At 46.3% G+C, this 18,817-nt stretch overlaps 1 protein-coding gene across 3 annotated transcripts in view; it reads left to right on the forward strand.

Annotated features, from left to right (window-relative positions):
• LOC8074909 (uncharacterized protein At1g32220, chloroplastic) overlaps positions 2,547-18,817 on the forward strand; it is a 38,236-nt gene continuing 21,965 nt past the window's right edge. For 2 of the 3 annotated variants that reach the window (XM_021455925.1, XM_021455927.1), the window contains exons 1-5: positions 2,553-2,763; positions 4,499-4,679; positions 5,188-5,276; positions 6,444-6,499; positions 6,571-6,626. In XM_021455925.1, the coding sequence (XP_021311600.1) occupies positions 2,699-2,763; positions 4,499-4,679; positions 5,188-5,276; positions 6,444-6,499; positions 6,571-6,626 (447 nt within the window). In that variant the 5' untranslated portion in view covers positions 2,553-2,698. Of the gene's footprint in view, positions 2,764-4,498; positions 4,680-5,187; positions 5,277-6,443; positions 6,500-6,570; positions 6,627-18,817 lie in introns of all 3 variants that reach the window. The other variant, XM_021455926.1, reaches the window with a different exon arrangement.

An 18,817-nucleotide genomic window follows, 5' to 3' on the forward strand; every position in this document is an offset into this window, starting at 1 on the left:
TCTAGTTGCATAGTTGGCGAGAAGGTGACCTTGCAAAGTGGGGCCCCCTAGTAGCCAGCCAGGGGCAGGTGCCCCACCTGGTAGGGGCGGCCGCCCAGTGAGGTGGATCAATCAGGTGCAACCTCTCGGATCCTGCCTCCACTGCCTTTGAGGAGTAATCTTGAGCATACGTTTAAGTTGATTTGATCCAAGGGTTGTGGTGCTTCCTAGGGGGCTATAAATACAACCCTGACCCCTCTAGAGAAGAGTTCATTATTCTCTAAGAAGATCAAGAGAAGAAGAATTAGACAGAGAGGGGTCCCTCAAATGGATCTGTCTCTATAGGGTTCTTAGTCACCATCTTAATTAGATCTCTATAGTTCTATAGCATAGCTACATAGGAATAGATCTAGAAGGAGTCAAGTTAATCTTGAAGTCCAGATTTGTCTTCGTTCTTAGTAAACTCTTATTCTTCTTTGTGATATTCATATTAGTTCTTGCTACTATGAATGACTTTGATCTATTTGATTATATCATAATTGACTTTATTTTATTTGCTTATGTTCTCAGTTATATTGTTATTAGTCTACTTTGATTATATGCTTAGTGTAGTTAGATTAGAATTATCTTTATACATAGGATCATATAGCGCTTACTCATTAGACCGATAGATAAGTGGTAGATATTATGTAGGTGAGGTGCCTAGACTGTATTTATCTGCGATTACCCTTTATAGCCCAGAGCCCGAGGTAGATCGCGGGAGTGACAGTCCTGCAGAGTCCTTTGTATTCCTCCTCCCGATTGTAAGACTTGTAGAGCCCTATTATTACAGGGAAGTGATTGTTATGTTCAGGATCTTTCTTGCTAATATCACTATGAATAGATATAACCTTTTCTTACAATGATGCTAGGTGTACTTGCACTAATTAATGTATGCTTTGATAGTATAGTTAGAATACTTAGGATTTATTCTTGTAGATCGTCCTAGTCCATGCTAGTGTTATAGACTTAGAGTAATTTAATTGAGATGATTATCATATTTATCATATGGCTATGTGCTCTTATTTATCTGTCACTTATTATTCATATTTATATATTTATCTTATGTGACACTTACCCTTCATGACAGATAGATAAAGATATGGTTAAGATCTCCATGATTACATGCAGTGCTTATTGCTCATTATCCATTGCAAGTCCCTTCCTAGTGGTAAAAATATAAATAACGATACCTGGATTACTTCCGGTTAACTCGGTATTATCTGTGTGTTTGGGGATCCTTTATTTATTTATTATTTCTAGAAAAACATATAGATTTAATATCAGCACTTCTACCTGTGGATGACAACCTAGTTTAGTGATGTAAAGTAATTTTGATGTCATTACTAGAGATAGGTTTAAAAGTCTATTTATAGTAATTGCATTAAGAAGTGTCAACACCCATCTTTATTCTTAACAAGGAGTATAGGAGAAGAGAATGTGCCAGAGCTGGGTCGAATTAGGTCTTGACTAAGCATTTCTAAAACTTGTTTTTCAATCTCGTCCTTCAAGGCCGATGGGCATCGGTAAGGATGGATGAAGACCAGTTGTGCCCTAGGAATTAGTGGAATAGAGTGGTTGCATGGGCGAGAAGGGGGCAAATCACTAGGTGGCTGAAGCACCATAAGATACCGATCTAGAATAGCTTGGATTTGGGAAGGTAAAGGTTCAGTGGTTTGGTCAAGGCTAGTTTTAGCTGTAACTTGCCAAATGTGCCGCAATAACTTATCAGGCAATTCAGAATCAATACCCTACAATAACATCCACTGTCCTTGGTATGGAAGGAGCAACCACTTGTCTTGCCAATGAATCTGCATTGGGCTAAAGGAAGATAGCCTGTCCATGCGGGCAATAGCATCGATGGTGGTGGCGTGAGAGGTGAGGCCACACTCCAAATCCGAGAACCGCCGGTTCCAGTGCTCATGCTCGTCATTGAAGCGGCGATTCAACTGCAATAGCTCGTCGAGGATAAGTTTCATGTTGGGCTCCATAGCACCTCAAGCTCGCTGCAGATAGGTGTAATGGTGGTGGGGGTTGGAGGTTGGAGGTGGATTCCAGGATGTGGAAACGAGGAAGCTAATACCATATTGTTAGCAATCAGCAAGGAAGAAGGGGGAAAACTGATGAAAATATTTGGGAACTTGGAGAAGGAGAAAAACAGCAGTGAGCGTTCGCGAGACGAAGATGCATCTCGATTTAGATTCAGGTTTAGGATACAATATTTGTTACCCTCCCTCCTTCCATCTCCTATACATTTAGATTAGACTACTTGAACCATTCTGGCCGCTGATGAAGCGTGTAGGCTGAGATGCAGCGGAGTTCGTGGCTTGCTCTGGTTCCTTGCTTGGCTCTTCTGGTCCACGCTCCTGGGGGCGCTAACGTGACCGTGCCGTTCTGAAAGAAAAGCTAAAATTAGTTTTAAAAATTATTTTATAATAAAAGCATTAATAAAAATACAAATTCCTGTTCGGAAAGGAGGTCGAGCACCGAATTAGATTTGGGACGTGGCGCACCCCAAGCTCCGGCACGTTCTCGCTTCCACGGTTCCACCAGAGGCCGGCCCCCTCAAGAGCCCTCCCCCCTCCGCCCCTCGCTCCGTGCCCGTGCCTCCCCGCACGATCCCCACATTCCTTCGCCGGCTCCGCGCTCTGCTCTTGTTGTGATCGTTAGTACAGGTGCGATGGCGATGAGGTCGGCCGTGGCCCGCCTGATTCGCTCCTCCTCTGCCTCGCCCTCCCGTCTCAGGTGAGAGCTCCCGCCCACCGCCTCTCGTGTCATGTGCGTCTGGAGTTGTCTCGGCGGACATGTTCCTGGAAGGAAAGGGTTAGGTTTCCAGCAAGATTTGGCATTGCGATGTGTGGGTTATCTTGGCAATCAGGCGCGAAGGGAATTTATTCTACTTAGGTCTTGTTTAGTTTCCACCAAAATCCAAAAAGTTTTTAAGACTGTCACATCAAATCTTGCAGCACATCATGAAGCACTAAATATAGATGAAAAAATAACTAATTGCACAGTTTACCTGTAAATCGCGAGACGAATCTTTTGAGCCTAGTTAATACATAATTAAACAATATTTGTCAAATACAAACGAAGTGCTACAGTAGCAAAATTCAAAAAGTTTTCACAACTAAACAAGACCTAGAGCAAATCGATTGGAGAGCGAAATAGAAGTATGAGACGTTTAGTCCCTTTTATATTAGATTTATATGCAATTTTTTCTCCTGTTTACATTTTCACATTTATTACAAAAATGTGAAATGTGGATTGTGGTTTCGAAGTACTACTTCATATTGATTATTAATTCTTTTGTTCGTTATATGGCTTGTAATGGTTCGCAGGTTAAACTTGTTCAGATTAGGTCGTGGTTTGTGAGTCTGCTTTGTCTGGCTTATCTAGTTTCTACTTTGTCCTGCAACAGTCTAATACTGCTGTATCTCCGTCAGATCTAATGGAAATGGGGGTTACCTCTGATTCGAAAAAATATTGATTATTAATTAATTTATTATTCGTGTCAAAATTTGATACAAAATTTGAGTTTGATGTTATGCAAAACAAACACTTAATAAAATGAGATGTTCACAGCTGATATATACTATGGATACTAACTATAATTTTCACTTTGATCATCGTTAAAATAAGAATAATAAAACATTTTATATAATAAAAGAATTCAAATGTTTGCTTCCTTGTAGGCCTCTCTACATGTCTTATGCTATATTAAGACATTTTTGTACGATATGACTAGTTCATTTTTTCTAAACCAGTGGAAATGTAGATTGACGTGCTTGAACCGTGACTAGGGGCTCTTGTTGGGTTTTAACTCTAGCCTACACCAACTTGCTTGGGACTGAAAGGCTGTTGTTGTTGTTGTAAAGTGGAAATGTAGATATTGATATGTTCTAGATAGCAGAACTATTGCGTGAAAATTTGAGATGGCCCAATGTATTGCCTTTTCAATCTATTATGGCAATAGCTTTAATCGTTATCATTGCACATAGCACAATGACCGCTTGCCTGCTATCCATAACAGAATGACTCACCAGTGTACCTAGCTATCTAACCACGTCAAAATTGAAGAACCACCAAAATACTTGTTAGTTGTCACAGAGTGAACAAGCAGAAAATGAGAAAACACAAGCGAGAATGCTGGTGCTCAATTAATAGGATGGTCGCACATCACTACCTAGGCAAGGAGCAGATAGCCAGGAGCTAGCTATGAGTACTTCAAGTTATACTTGACTGTGAGTAACAAGGGTGCTTTAGTTGAATTAGTAGGCATACAAATACTACCGTTAGTCCTAAACCAATCAGACAGGGACAGTTCTGTACCATGGGTTCCAGGGTGGTTTCTCCATTCGCGATGCCCAGGGGCCCAGGGCTGGGCCTGTTTCTGGCATATTTTTAGATTGCTACCTTGCTTCTATGCACTGTGGCTGCTGCTTTATGGGATTGCTAATTCTCCTGTGTATTGGGGTGCCAGCAGCTCGTCGTCAATCTTGCTGAAAAGTGGCAATGCATTCTTCAGCAATGCTACACCCAGTGATCAGAAGCACATTGAGGAGTCTTTTAATGCCACACCCAGTGATCGGAAGCACATTGAGGAACCTTTTGAGGTGAAGGAGGCAGAACCTGTGAATGCGTCAAAATCTTCTCCAGAGAAGGTAATGGTGCCTTGGAAGATAAGAGATTCTAGTATATTCTATACCTCTGGCATGGTGGAAATGTGTTTTCCATGTCGCATCTAGTTTGGTGTTGAAGCCTGTACAGCTTCGTATGTTCACCCTGTCCTGACCGATATGCTGCTAAACCAATTTATCCATGCATACAAATCAGAAAACACAGTTTTTTTTATAGTGCAGAGGGGTCAATTTAGGGAACATGGTCTGGATATTGATATTCTGAGCATCTAGTTTATTGTAACGCGACTGCTATATTTCAGAGGCATGAGAGTAAAGATATATACTTTTCATGGAATGCTTTTTTACATGTGATAATTATCTTATATGTTAATCAATTAATTTTCAATGATGGAAGGAATTATAGCTTTTATAACTAACAAATGTATGAGATTTTCAGCTAAAGATATGCTTGCTGTCATTCTTTTCTTAATTTTTTGAATTCATGTTTATGAAAATTACTGAGCTGCTTATGACATCTATCTTGGTATAGCTACTGGTTCTAGGAGGAAGTGGTTTTGTTGGATCGCATGTTTGCAAAGAGGCTTTGGACAAAGGATTAGTTGTCTCTAGTCTTAGTAGGTAACTCCGTCAGCTAATTTATTCTCTTATTTTCATACTTTACCATCAGTTCGGACTTTCTATTCTATTAAGACTTGCTAGATTTTGTTTATATGATGCTAAAACTATTGTAGAATAGGCTAAAAACATTGAAATGACAATAAATTTCTACTTAAAGTAGGGTGTCAACTAATTCATCACATAGCTTTGTTCAGATATACATGGAAAACTATAATGGACTCTGATCCTCAAATATTTTGTATTCGATCAAGTTTCTATTGATTTCTTTTGGGGCCTTAGCATTAGTGATAACCTCTCATCCTTTTGTCTTTGGTTGTGTTGTTCTAGCCACCATTTACTGCTGTGAGGACTATTTGGTATGTGGATCAACCTAAAGAAACTGATGATCTATGATCTTGTTCCCACTTTCTTGTTCAAAGAGCAAATGGCTTCAGATTATTAGTATGAACAGAAATCAGTACAAAACTAGAGTCCAGAACTAGGACAGTTTGCAGACCCAGTATAAAATTGGAAAGCAGACAAAACACGTATGCTCGAGAAGTTTTTTTAGTCCAAATTAAAGAATGTAGTTTCTATTCCTGAATACAGTAGACATTTCAAATGAAAAGTTCCAAATTTCTACCCTGAACAATTCACTGTCTGTTTGACCCACTATGCAAAACGTTAACTTGATTTACTGCTCCAAATTATGGAATTTATCTTTTCTGTTTCTCCCTGTTCAAGTTATACATGGTTTCAAATTTTGTGAGATAATACAGGACATCACTGTTCTAGAAACTTTGATAACTTTTGTGGTTATTTTCATTGGTTATCTCAAAGGTTAATGTACTACCAAATGCTCCCAACTGATGAAAGTAATTATGAAAAGATCTGAATTGTTTTTGTAACATAGTGTGCAATGCCAACTGTTACTCCACAAAAATTGAATCCAAGAAACCATCACACTTGTATGAGGACTTGAGCAGAGACAAAAAATCAAATTTCTTCTGGGGATAATTTTATCCAGTTTGAATAGTTTGGGTGAGTAAATCGAATCAGCGTTTCGTACGATGGGTTAAATGAATAGTTAATGGTACTAAAATGAACTTTTTTTACTTAAAATTTACTTTCTCCTTTTTATGCATTCTGTGTTTCTTATTCTTACCAATGTTGTTCTTTTGTCATTAGATCTGGAAAGCCATCCTTAAATGAACCTTGGGCTGACAAAGTTATATGGAACCAAGGTTGCTTGCTACTGAGGTTAACTTTGTTCTGTCAATGGTAATGTAATTAATATCTACCTTCTATTGGACAGGCGACCTCCTTGAACCGGCTTCATTGAAGGATGCTATGGATAATGTTTCTGCAGTGGTAAATTTACCGAATCCATTTGAGCTAAATATGCTTGTGTACTTAGTGTTTGACACATTTCTTTTATTATAGTTTGATTTCGTTTTTATTTGAGTATCAGTAATGTTATACAGAGTAGTTTATGGGGTGGTGATGTAATACCAAAATACCAAGAGTTTTCCACTCCGAATGCAGGCGTATGCTGAAAGATATATTTTTTTTGAAGTAAAGATGACAGGAGCCCAGGGAGTTCACGTAGTGCAGGCCTTGTGCGCCTGTGGTAGACGATCCCACGAGGAAAATGGCTTGCCTCTATCTCGAGTCGATGTGCATCACTGCACACCCTTAGCATTGTGTTCAACCAGCATGGCTGATGTTGCAGCTGCAGTCATGGTAGCCAAGCCAAGTGGTGAGGCCACTGAGTGTGAAATGGTGAGTGGGAAGCAGTAAAAGTGGATATGAGGCTACACTGCTTGTAGTGTTGGAGGTTGGGGAAGCAGTAAAAGTGGATATGAGGCAACACTGCTCGTAGTGTTGGAGGTCGGGGAAGCAAGGAATTTGATCTGGATCCTTTTACCTGTACCAGAATCAGCGCTGCAGTAGGAGTGGGAAATGACAAGCCAACAGACATCGAGGATGGTCCCATGATGATGGATTTGAGGTGCAACCTCAATGTCAAGCAGTGTGGAAGTTGTGGGCCGCCGCTGCATGGAAGTAGGATCTGCGAGCATGACATAACACATTTTGGAGATTGTAGATTGGTGAGGGCCTTTGGTGCTGAGACATGAATTCGTCGGGTTGCTGGAGGATGGTGGTATTGTGGCCTTTGGTGCATACCGGGTGGAGATGCTTTGTCGCACTCGGTCACCCATTGGTCCCCCTCACTACTGCTGAAAGATTTTGTCCTATGTTATGTTATGTTTATAAACTTTGCCTATTCAACACCATATATCTATCTATATACCTAATATTAAAGGGCCAAAATTTCTGCCACTATTCGTCCAGCCCAATGTTATGTAGTTTTGATTAGAAATAGAACTTATTCTTTTTAGAACCTAGATCAACTGACGGTCTAATTAATCAAGCTGTATACTGAAATCCTGACCAGTTAGTTATCCAATATATATCTATACCTTTATCCATAGTTATACTCTACACCTATTTACCTAATATTAAAGAGTGAAGGGATTATTCCAACCGTCTTTTTTTACTTCCCAGAATACCCTCGCACTTCTCTCTGCCCCGTCCGTGATTCGGACTCACAATCCAACACCTGTCCAACAACGGTATGGAATCTCCCTGTCCCGCATGTGACCGGTACTCACGGTCCATGTTCATACGAGTTAGAATAACACTTATCTAACGATGGTACAAAGTCTAACTCCAAGACACATCTAGCATTGGTCGGAATCTGACTCCAATATGTATTGGAATAGATAACGGAACTGTTGAATAAATCTCTTAAGTCGCAATCGCAATTTGTCCAGGTGACCACACCACAAGCTATCCGTTCCATTGCAACGCATGGGCACGATTACTATTGACCATAATTCGGTGTTCCAAATTTCTCCTGATTTCAAATTGGGTTCATTTTTTTACTAACAATTGCTACATGTTTTTGTGACACATGCCAAGCGAAGTAAATGTCTGTCCAGCAGATATCCATCGATGGGCAAGGATGTTTTTGGTCAAAGGACAATCTAGCCACAACATGAGTGGCTTGACATCTTTTGTTATCAATTAGACAATTTCTTAGTAATACACTCGTGAAGGAATAATACCTGGCCACGCCAGTTTTACTGGTTGTTTCTATCAAATGTGTTGGTCTCTAATCAAAAAAGACATCATGGCTGCAGTCTCTACAGCTTGGGGTTGACGCTTCAGGAACTTTGAGCCGTTATCACCCTCCTGCCTAAAAGAGATGAAGCGCTCCATGTCAAGGACTTTGGACTGATAAGTTTGGTGCATAGCTTCGCCAAACTTGCAACAAAAATTTTCGCTACTAGATTGGCAGGTCAGCTTCATGGGTTAGTCTCACACAATCAAAGTGCTTTCATCAAAGAAAGTGAAGGAAGATATATTGAATCAATCTTAGATTACAGAGGAGGGATTACACATATATATAGAGGGAGTAACCAAGGAGCCAAGGTGTGAAACCAACTCTTGGGATCTAGAGAAAGTAGCTAATAACTATGGCACATAAGTGCCCAGGCGCAGCACACAGGTGCCAAGGCGTCTGCACAGTTACAGAGTCATATTAAATGCTAACACGCCCTCACAGTTGAAGCTTCGGAAGGCCGAACGTTGAGACTGGAGCGGAACTCGGTGAAGACAGAGGAGGGCAGCCCCTTGGTGAAGACGTCGGCGAACTGCGAGGTCGTTGGAACATGGAGAACACGAACGTCACCGATGGCAACCCGTTCCCGCACGAAGTGAAGATCAATTTCCACATGCTTGGTGCATTGGTGTTGAACAGGATTGGAGGACATGTAGAGTTGTCTTGCGTAGAGGAGCATGAAGCTCATTTAACAACTGACGGATCCAAGTGGCCTCAGCAACTGCATTGGCGACGGCGCGATACTCAGCCTCGGCACTGGAACGAGAGACAGTGGGCTGGTGTTTGGAGGACCAAGAAACCAGATTGTCTCCCAAGAAAACTGCATATCCTGAAGTAGAACGGCGAGTGTCCGGACAGCCAGCCCAATCGGCGTCTGAGTATACCACCAAGTTGTCCTGAGCACAGGGACGCACGTGGAGACCCATATGAAGAGTGCCACTGATATAGCGTAGGATACGCTTGAGGGCAGAGAGGTGGGGTTCCCGTGGATCATGCATGTGAAGACAGACTTGCTGAACAGCGTAGGCAATATCCGGTCGGGTGAAGGTGAGATATTGGAGAGCGCCTGCAAGACTCCTGAAATCTGTAGGGTCAGCCACGGGATCACCATCAGCAGATAGCTTAGGGTTAAGGTCCACGGGAGTGGAGCAAGGTTTGCAGGCAGCCATCCCAACACGCTCAAGGATGTCAATCATATATTGGCGCTGAGAGAGGAAAAGCCCATTGCTGGAGCGCTGAACCTCCATGCCAAGAAAATGATGAAGGGGACCGAGGTCCTTCATAGAGAATTCTTGTTGAAGGGCAGCAGTGAGGCGCCGAAGTAGAGCATCTGAGGAGGCTATCAAAATAATATCATCCACATAGAGAAGAAGGTATGCCATATCCTTGCCGTGATGATGGACAAATAAGGAGGCATCTGTCTTGGCTTCAACAAATCCCAGCTGTAGAAGATGAGAGGCAAATCTGCTGTACCAGGCACAGGGAGCTTGCTTAAGACCGTAGAGAGATCGATTGAGCCGGCACACATAATCTGGGTGAGTGGAGTCCTCAAAGCCTGAAGCCTGGGCACAGTAAACAGTTTCAGACAGATTTCCTTGCAGGAAAGCATTGTTGACATCCAGTTGATGCATAGACCAGGAACGGGAGAGAGCCAAAGACAGAACAGTGTGGACTGTAGCAGGTTTAACCACAGGACTGAAAGTCTCAGAGAAATCAATTCCAGGTCGTTGTGTAAATCCCCGAAGAACCCAATGAGCTTTGTAACGCTCAAGAGAACCATCAGCTGTAAACTTGTGTTTGAAAACCCACTTGCCGGTGACCACATTGCACTGAGGTGGTCGAGGGATTAAATCCCATGTCTTGTTGGCTAAAAGAGCGGAGTGTTCTGCTTCCATGGCAGCACACCAACTGAGATCAGTGAGGGCAGCACAGTAAGTCCGAGGAGTCGGGGATATCGGTGCTGCTGGTGCTACTGGTGGTGGAGAGGGAGCAGCAGAAGGAGGGTTGGGAGGTGATGCAGGTGGTGGTGCGGGCGCTGTTGGAGGCTGGTGGGGACGTCTGCTATAAACCTGACCGAAGCGTCGATCAGGAGGAGGGGCAGCAGCAGCGCGTCGCGTATAAACCTGGCCAAAACGCTGTGGGGCATGGACAGGGGTGCTGGTAGGCACTGATGGAGCAGGAACAGGGGTGCTGGTGGGCGAAGGAAACCCAGTAGGCACGGCGAGGGGTTCTGGAGACCCAGCCCTGTCAAGTTGGGCGGCACCAAGGGAGTTCTGGACACAGTTAGAGCTTGTTCGGGGTGTGGCCATAGCACCAGAGGAACCTGCAGGTAATGAACAGGGTGACGGTGGAAAGGGAAGATCCACCCCACCGGGTTAGAGGGGTCATCTAAAAAATTATAGTCAACTCTGGTGGAGGAGGGAGATTCCGAGAAAGGAAAGGAGGTTTCGTCAAAAACAACATGACGAGAGATGATTATGCGATTGGTGTGGCGATCAAGGCAAAGATAGCCCTTGTGGTGTGGGGAGTAACCAAGAAAGACGCATAAGGTGGAGCGAGGAGAAAGTTTGTTGGTGGCTGTGGTAGTGAGGTTAGGATAACACTTACACCCGAAAACGCGCAAGTGGACATAGGATGGTGGCTTGCCGAAAAGGGAGAGGTGAGGTGTGGAGAAGTTGAGCGTTTTCGTGGGTAGAATGTTGAGTAAGAGGCAGTGCTAAGGGTTGCTGCCCAGAAGCGAGGAGGGACGCTGGCCTGAAATAAGAGGCAACAGACAGTCTCATTGACGGTGCGGATCATGCGTTCAGCCTTGCCATTCTGGGATGAGGTATAAGGACAAGACATGCGTAGATGAATGCCGTTAGCGAGAAAGAAAGTTCGGGAACTTGAGTTGTTGAACTCATGACCATTGTCGCACTGAATGCCCTGTACAGTAACTCCAAACTGAGTGCGAACATAGGCAAAGAAATCAGATAGAGTGGGGAAGGTGTTGGACTTTTTGCGTAAGGGAAAAGTCCAAACATAGTGAGAAAAATCATCAACAATGACAAGGTAGTACTGATGTCCTGAAACGAATTAATTGGAAAGAGTGCGTAGCACGTGATGACGAAGTCTGGAAAGGAAGGCGAACAAGGCGCCCGAGTTGACATGCATGACACAGGGTATCACAAGAGCCTTTATTACATGAAATAGCTGAAGTAGAAGCTAATCTAGACAAGGCTTCGTGACCATGGTGTCCAAGACGTTGATGCCAAAGAGTGGAGGAGGTTGCTGCAAGGAATCCTGATGCCGGAAGCTGTAGGGGGTATAGGGGTCCCGAGATATTACATCGGACGAGCTCTCTCCGTGTGGGAAGATCCTTAACAGAGCAACCAAAAGGGTCAAATTCCACAGAACAGTTATTGTCAGTGGTGAAACGACGGACAGAAACAAGGTTTTTAATGAGATCGGGGGAAACAAGGACGTTATTTAGATTAAAATTGTAAGGAAGGTGAGTGGTGCCGGTGGGAAGTAAATTGCCATTACCAACAACAATAGAAGAGGGAGAATGTGCGGGAGGGGGGGAGAAGGAAGAGAGAATACCAGTGTCGGACGCCATGTGGCTGGTAGCACCGGTGTCGAAGTACCAGTCCCGCTGTGGCGGTTGAGTGAGAGACATAGTCTCAAAGCTTGCTGCAAGGGCCTGCTGATCCCAACCAGGAGGTGGAGGAGATTGTGGAGCTGGGACAGGGGCGAGAGGAGGGACGCCCCAGTGGCCAGCCCATGGGCTGGTGGACCAGCAACATAGGCCTGATGCGTAGGTGGCGCCGGTGCATGAGGAGTAGTAGGAGCCCGGGGATCAGGCCACATATAGATGGACCCAGTCCACGGATTGTAGTAGTTGGCCATAGGAGCCACAGGGGGAGCCCCGGTGTTGCCAGGCATGCCCTTGAAGCCGGAGCCACTCTCGGAGTGACCGCCGCCACCACCTCTGTTATGGCGCCTGCCGCCACGTTTGCCGCGAGGGTGACCATAGTTGCTGTTGCCGCCACCGCCCTGCTGTTGTAGTTGCGGGCGCGGCTGTGGCTGCTGTTGGTGAGGAAGAGCAACAGACTTGGAGCCACCAGAACCTCCCAGGGCAGCGAGAGCAGTGGCTGGAGGAGTCCTGGCCATGGTAAGCTCCTCAAGGCGAAGCTCATCCTGCCGATGGCGGTGAACCGTTCACTCAGGCCCCGAATGATGTTGAGAACCAAGGTCGCCTTAGAGATGGGCTGGCCAAGGTCCCAAAGATCATCAGCTTTGCGCTTGAATTGGCGACAATAGTCGTCGACTGAGAGGTCCCCTTGAGAGAAGATGCGGAATTCTTGATCAGCATACAGAGCGCGCGTGGTTCGATTCCCAAGGAACTGGGACTCGATCGCGAGCCAGATAATACGGGCAGAGGCACCACGCTCGGAGACGATGTCGGCGAGGTCGTCGCAGAGGGCACCGAGAAGCCAGGTGCGGACGACGCAATTCATGACCCAGGAAGGAGACCTAGGGGTGACGACGTTGGAGAGGACATGGGACTCCAGTGAGTACTTGCCGAGGACATTGAGGAAGGACGTCTTCCAGCGAGCATAGAAGGGCGAGGTGACGTCGAGGAGCAGAGGTACCAGAGTGCGGATGTTCTGGACCGAAACTGCTTGAGCATGGAGGTTGAAGATGACTTTGGCGTCTTGTTGAAGAAGGGCGTCGTCGAGGCCACTACCGCTGCCTTCAGAGTCGTCATCGCTGACGTGCTCCGAGACATCGTCGCGAGGAGGGGCAGCGGCAGCATGGGCCGCGGCGGCACGCGCCTAGGCGGCGCGAAGGCGAGCAGAGGCGGCGTCGATTTCCGCTTGGGCGGTCGCGGTCTCGCGTTTGGCTGCTTCCGCGGTCGCGAGGGCAGTGGTGCGGGCCTCCTGCGTGGCGCGAGCCTCCTGCGCGCGGGCCTCCTGCGTGGCGCGCTCGGTGGCATCGTCAGGACCGAGAAGGGACATGGCGCAGAGTAGAGCTGGGCGTGCACGGGTGCAGCGTGGGTAGGGTAGCGCGCGGGCGCGCGTGAAGCAGCGCTGGAAGGGGAGAGGGAGCGCGCGTGGAGCAGCGCAGGGCAGAGGAAGTTTAGTCTCTTGATACCATGAAGGAAGATATATTGAATCAATCTTAGATTACAGAGGAGGGATTACACATATATATAGAGGGAGTAACCAAGGAGCCAAGGTGTGTAACCAGCTCTTGGGATCTAGAGAAATGTAATGTACGGGCGCTCGTACACGCGGCGTCGCAGGGCACGCGATGTGCACTGCGCTGCTGAACGAGCAGCACGCCTGGATCAGCAGGCGATCGAGTCAAGTGTGATAGTCCTTAAGTTTAGGAGGATTGGTTGGGCCTAAGGCCATATATTGCTATATCCGCACATTGAAAGATTAAGCAAGAATCATTCCATCTAATCTCCTACCTCCTCTCGTAAGCCACGCGCCAGGGGGCAAAACCCGGCGAGTGTGTCGCGACGTGGGGGCATAACCCCGTCGTAGTTATCACGGAGCGCGGCTACGAGCTCCGTAGTCGAGGTCCGGTGTCCCTGCCTCACACGGCCCTTGACAACCTGGTATCTAGAGTCTCTCGATCCTCTTCCACCTCCCAGCCCACAACATCATCCTCTTCCGTCGCTCCGCCCAACCGCTCACCGTCCCCTCCTCCCACCACATCACCGCCAGCCATGGGTGATCAACTCACCCTCGCTGATCTCATGGAGAAGCTGAACTCCCTCACCACCGACATGGCTGACATGAAGGTGAAGATGGAGACCCTCCAGGATCGCGCCTCCTCCTCGGAAACCAGCAGCGGTGGCCGCGCCGAAAGGCAGCGGGACCTAGATCGCCCGCCCAAGTTTCAGAAGCTCGACTTTCCCCGCTATGACGACAAGTCCGATCCCATGTTCTTCATCAACAAGTGCGAGTCGTATTTCCGGCAGCAGCGCACTATGGCGGAGGAACGCGTCTGGATGGCATCATATCAACTGGAGGGAGTTGCCCACATGTGGTCCATCCAGTTACAAGAAGATGAAGGCACGCCGCCATGGGGCCGCTTCATAATAAGACAAATAAATTCTCTATAGTAGTGGTTATGTCTTATAGTTAGTATGTTCATGTTCGAACTATTACATGAACATTTAGGATTGCATTAAGAAATTTTTGTTCCACGAAGCAATGTGATTATCACTAGTTGGAGGAATTTTCCTTTTCAGGAATATTCTAGTGTGTTTTGATTGCCTATCAAATTACTCAACCTAATTAAACAGTAAAGCAGATATTGAGTAATGTGTAAAAACCATGATTAAATTACAGTATTAGAGAAGAAATTTCCTTAACTGACATCTTGCTTAAATCAACCAATTTTTCTACTACTCAAACCTCATTTGCTAGTAGAGAAATATTCTTTCTATGATTTACTTCTGTATTCTAATTATACTAACCAGCTGAAAAAATAAGCATCAAAATCTAAGGTCCAACGGTTTTTAGTATATGTGGAGGCATCTGTGCGTATGTCTGTACTAATGGCGATTTGGTATTTTGGTATACCTATCTAAAATTTTTGGATCTAAACAAGGCCATGAATGTGGTGCTGGTAAAAGGGGTCACCTGTAGGTTGTGGAGATCCACGACTTTTTGCTTCTGGGCGTGCGTAGTTGCACTACTTGAGCCTATGAGGCTATGACTGTGTCACGCAATGGACTTTGCTGCTTCTATGCCTGGGCCCGGGGTCAGCTTTAATTTTTAATGGGGTCCAAACTGGTGAAAAAATAGCCATTACTAGGTGCTCTCAGTAAGTCATTGGGGTCAGCGGACCCCGACGGGATACTGTAGATCCGCCACTGGGGGAGTGACTTTCATATAAATAGTCAAGTACAACTTGGAGTACAAGTAGCATGATATACATGTATTAGACTGTACATATCTCTAATACCCGCCCTGATGGACCATGAATCTAAGGGTTCCCTATAGGGCCGACTACCCGCCATAGGCTTGGGCCGACCCACGGCCTGCTTGAAGGCACAAAACAAGGTGGCGTGATCTCCAAGTCATAAAGGACCGACTTAGTCGGATTACTAGGAAAGATAGTTTTTGTAATAGACATGGACTCTTCTATTGTATCCGACTAGGACTAGATCAATACGTCTTGACCTCTAGATGATATAAAGAGAGGTAGGAGCGTCACCCCTTGTACAATCAATCATGGACAACAACCCAACGCACTGGCATCACGCCTAACTGGACTAGGGTATTATGCTATTGAGTGGCCTGAACCAATCAACCAACTGTCTTCGCGTTTACCGTCGAGTTTTGTATACCACGAAGCCCTTCAATCACTATCCTGGGTAACCCTGTGATGTGTTGCCGTTCATCAAACACCGACACGCCCGTAGTCACAGTGGGTGGGAACTAGACACAGGCAGTCCCTTAGTCATAATGTCCGCGAACTGATGAGCTAAGGGGACATGGAGTACTCTGAACTGCCTCCCAAAGCTACCTTCTCACGAACAAAGTGGATGTCAATCTCAATGTGCTTCATGCAACGATGATGAACTGTGGCTGCGGACGGAACCAGGGCTGCTGCTGCTACTAGCCGGGCAGTCGGCCATAATAGACCCATGGACCGAACGGAGGAGGCGCGCCATCCACCTTGCTGCTGCTGCCATCCACCGTGCTGCTGCTGCCATCCGCCACTACTGCTGCCACTGCTAGGGCCGCCCTTCTTCTTGTTGTTGTGGTTAGAAGTGCTGCTGCCACCTCCATTGGTAGGGGCACGACGGCCTTCTCCCTATGCTGTGCCAAAGCCTGCAGAGGCAAGGTGACACGTAGAGCCACATCAACAGGAGCGAGAGGCGTGAAGGGAAGTCGGTTTTAGTGGAAACCATGCCTTCATTAGGTTGGTGAAGTTCCTTGAGGATGAGCTTTTGGTGCGTGGTGTTGAAGTCGGGCATTGGTGTGTTATCCGCGATGTTGTCTGCCGTGCTGGAGGTGCATATGCGCGGGTTGAGACCGCGAAGGAGGTTGAGGACCAGCTAGGACGGCGAGACAACATGGCTGACATCGCTTAGGGCATTGGCCACGGTCTTCATGCGTTGGCACTAATCGTTAATGGAGAGGCCCCCTGGCTCATGGAGATCTCGTGCATGAAGACGGTGTGGGGCTCCTTGTTGGATAGGAAGAGGCCCTCGATGGTGACTAGAGCTAGCGCTGATTGTTCGCCGTCAATGGCGAGATCGTCAGTGGTGATGGACCCGAGGAGCCAGCTGTGGATGCAGGCATCGTCCATGACCCACCTTGAGGTCAGCGTGGACTCCAATAGGCGAGCTAGCGAAGACTTGAAGAAGGGCATCCACTTGTGGATGTTTAGATGCTTTAGCTCGAGGATGACAAGGATGTGAGAGCAGTCTGCGGTAGTGGCGTAGGGGGCAACGATCTGGACGGCGGGGATAGAGCCCATGGTGCTACTGGTGTCTAAGGAGGTGACAGAGTCGATTGTCATTGGGAGCAGAGGATGTGAGGCTACACGCATGGACCAGAGGTGGGTGTGGGAGCAAAGGCGTGCATGGGACCAACGGGGATGCGTCTGAGCGTAGGAGGAGGCGACACAATGAAGTGGAGGCGGGCACGGGGGAAGACCGCACGCAGTGGGGCTGGCGGGCGCATGTGAGCAATGGGGAGTGTTGGGCGGATGCGTGCGAGCAGAGGAGGCTTGCAAGCGAGGTCGCACGTGGATGGGAGGTGTGCGCATAGGCGAGGAGAGCGGACGCGGGAGCAGAGAAGGCTCGAGGGCGAGGTCGCGCGCCTAGACGTGGAGGCGGTGCGAGGTGTGGTGGACATGTGGCCGTGGAATCGGCGCCGCGGGAGGGAGAGGCTAGGGCAGTGGAAAGAGAACCCGGGTGATTGATACCATGTAGAGAGAATTAGGGAACAACTCACACCCAATTAGGAGGGGGTGACTTTCATATTCATATATATAGTCAAGTACAACTTAGAGTACGAGTAACATGATATACATGTGTTAGACTATACATATCTCTAATATTTATGACTTATATTATTTCAAACGAGCGTCATTAGATTCACTATGTAATATATTTTCATATTTACTCTTTCAATGTGGTAGATGTTAACTATGTTACATGGATACGTCGCTGGGACCTCGTATCGTGTATCGGATACGTTTCCGACATGGATACGCGTATGATACGCTGCGCATACGTATCCTTAGAGTATCCGACTTTTCCCTATTTTCGAGAATATTGGATACGTGAGCTGATACGTATCTGCCTTGCCGATACACGCTGATCCGCCCAGCTCAACAAGAAGGTCGGTGCCTTATCCTGTCCTCGACGTCTGCAATCGCACGCCCGTGCCTTGTGCTGCATCCCCATTCCCAGCTCGGTGACGCTGCATCGCCGCTCGCTGGCCGCTGGCCATCGGCAACGAGCCTCTGCCTCCGCTTGGACGCACATCACAGCCAGCCGCCGGCCTAGATGTGTCATTGCGTGCCTGTACGTGCGAGCGCCGCCGACGCAACAACGCTGCCCGCATCCCGCAATCCCGCACGGACGCCTCCTGCAATTCCCTGTGGTGATTCAACAGCAACCTCTGGTGATTTCCCCTTGATTTCTTTCTTCCCCTCCTGATCTAGTCACTAGTTCTTTCTCAATCGTGACCTCCAATTTGTTTGTTTTTTGTCTTCCTGTGTGCAAACTGGAAAGGTGGGAATGAGCGCTGGAGTGGCGACTCTGATTTTTTTAAGGTGTTGTCGCTGGGGATAAGTGGTGGATATCAGATATCTATGTTTGTTATTATTATATACTACTCCCTCCATCCCAAATTGTAAGTCATTCCAAGAATCTTGGAGAGTCAAACTTTTCTAAGTTTGACCGAATTTATATGATAAAATAATAATTATTATGATAGCAACTAAGTATCATTAGATTCTTTCTTAATTATATTTTCATAGTATACTCACTTTACGTTACAATTATTAGTATTTCTCTCTATAATTTTGGTCAAACGTAAAAATGCTTTGACTCTCCAAGATTCTTGGAATGACTTATAATTTGGGATGGATGGAGTACTATAGTAAGTACTCTAATCGGTGGAGTAGTTATTAGAAGTTATGAAATAATTGTAGTAGTCTCTAATCAGGGGCCAGTAATTTTAAAGTATCTTATTATTTATTTTTGTAATAATAATAATAAAACGTATCTGCGTATCGCGATTTACTGAAAAATGGCGTATCCGCGTATCCGTATCCGTCTGATGCCGATACACGTATCCGTATCCGTGCTGCTTAGGATGTTAATAGTCTTCTTTATAAGTTTGGTCAAATT

This window comes from Sorghum bicolor, chromosome 3 (assembly GCF_000003195.3).
Source record: "Sorghum bicolor cultivar BTx623 chromosome 3, Sorghum_bicolor_NCBIv3, whole genome shotgun sequence".
Lineage (NCBI taxonomy): Eukaryota > Viridiplantae > Streptophyta > Magnoliopsida > Poales > Poaceae > Sorghum > Sorghum bicolor.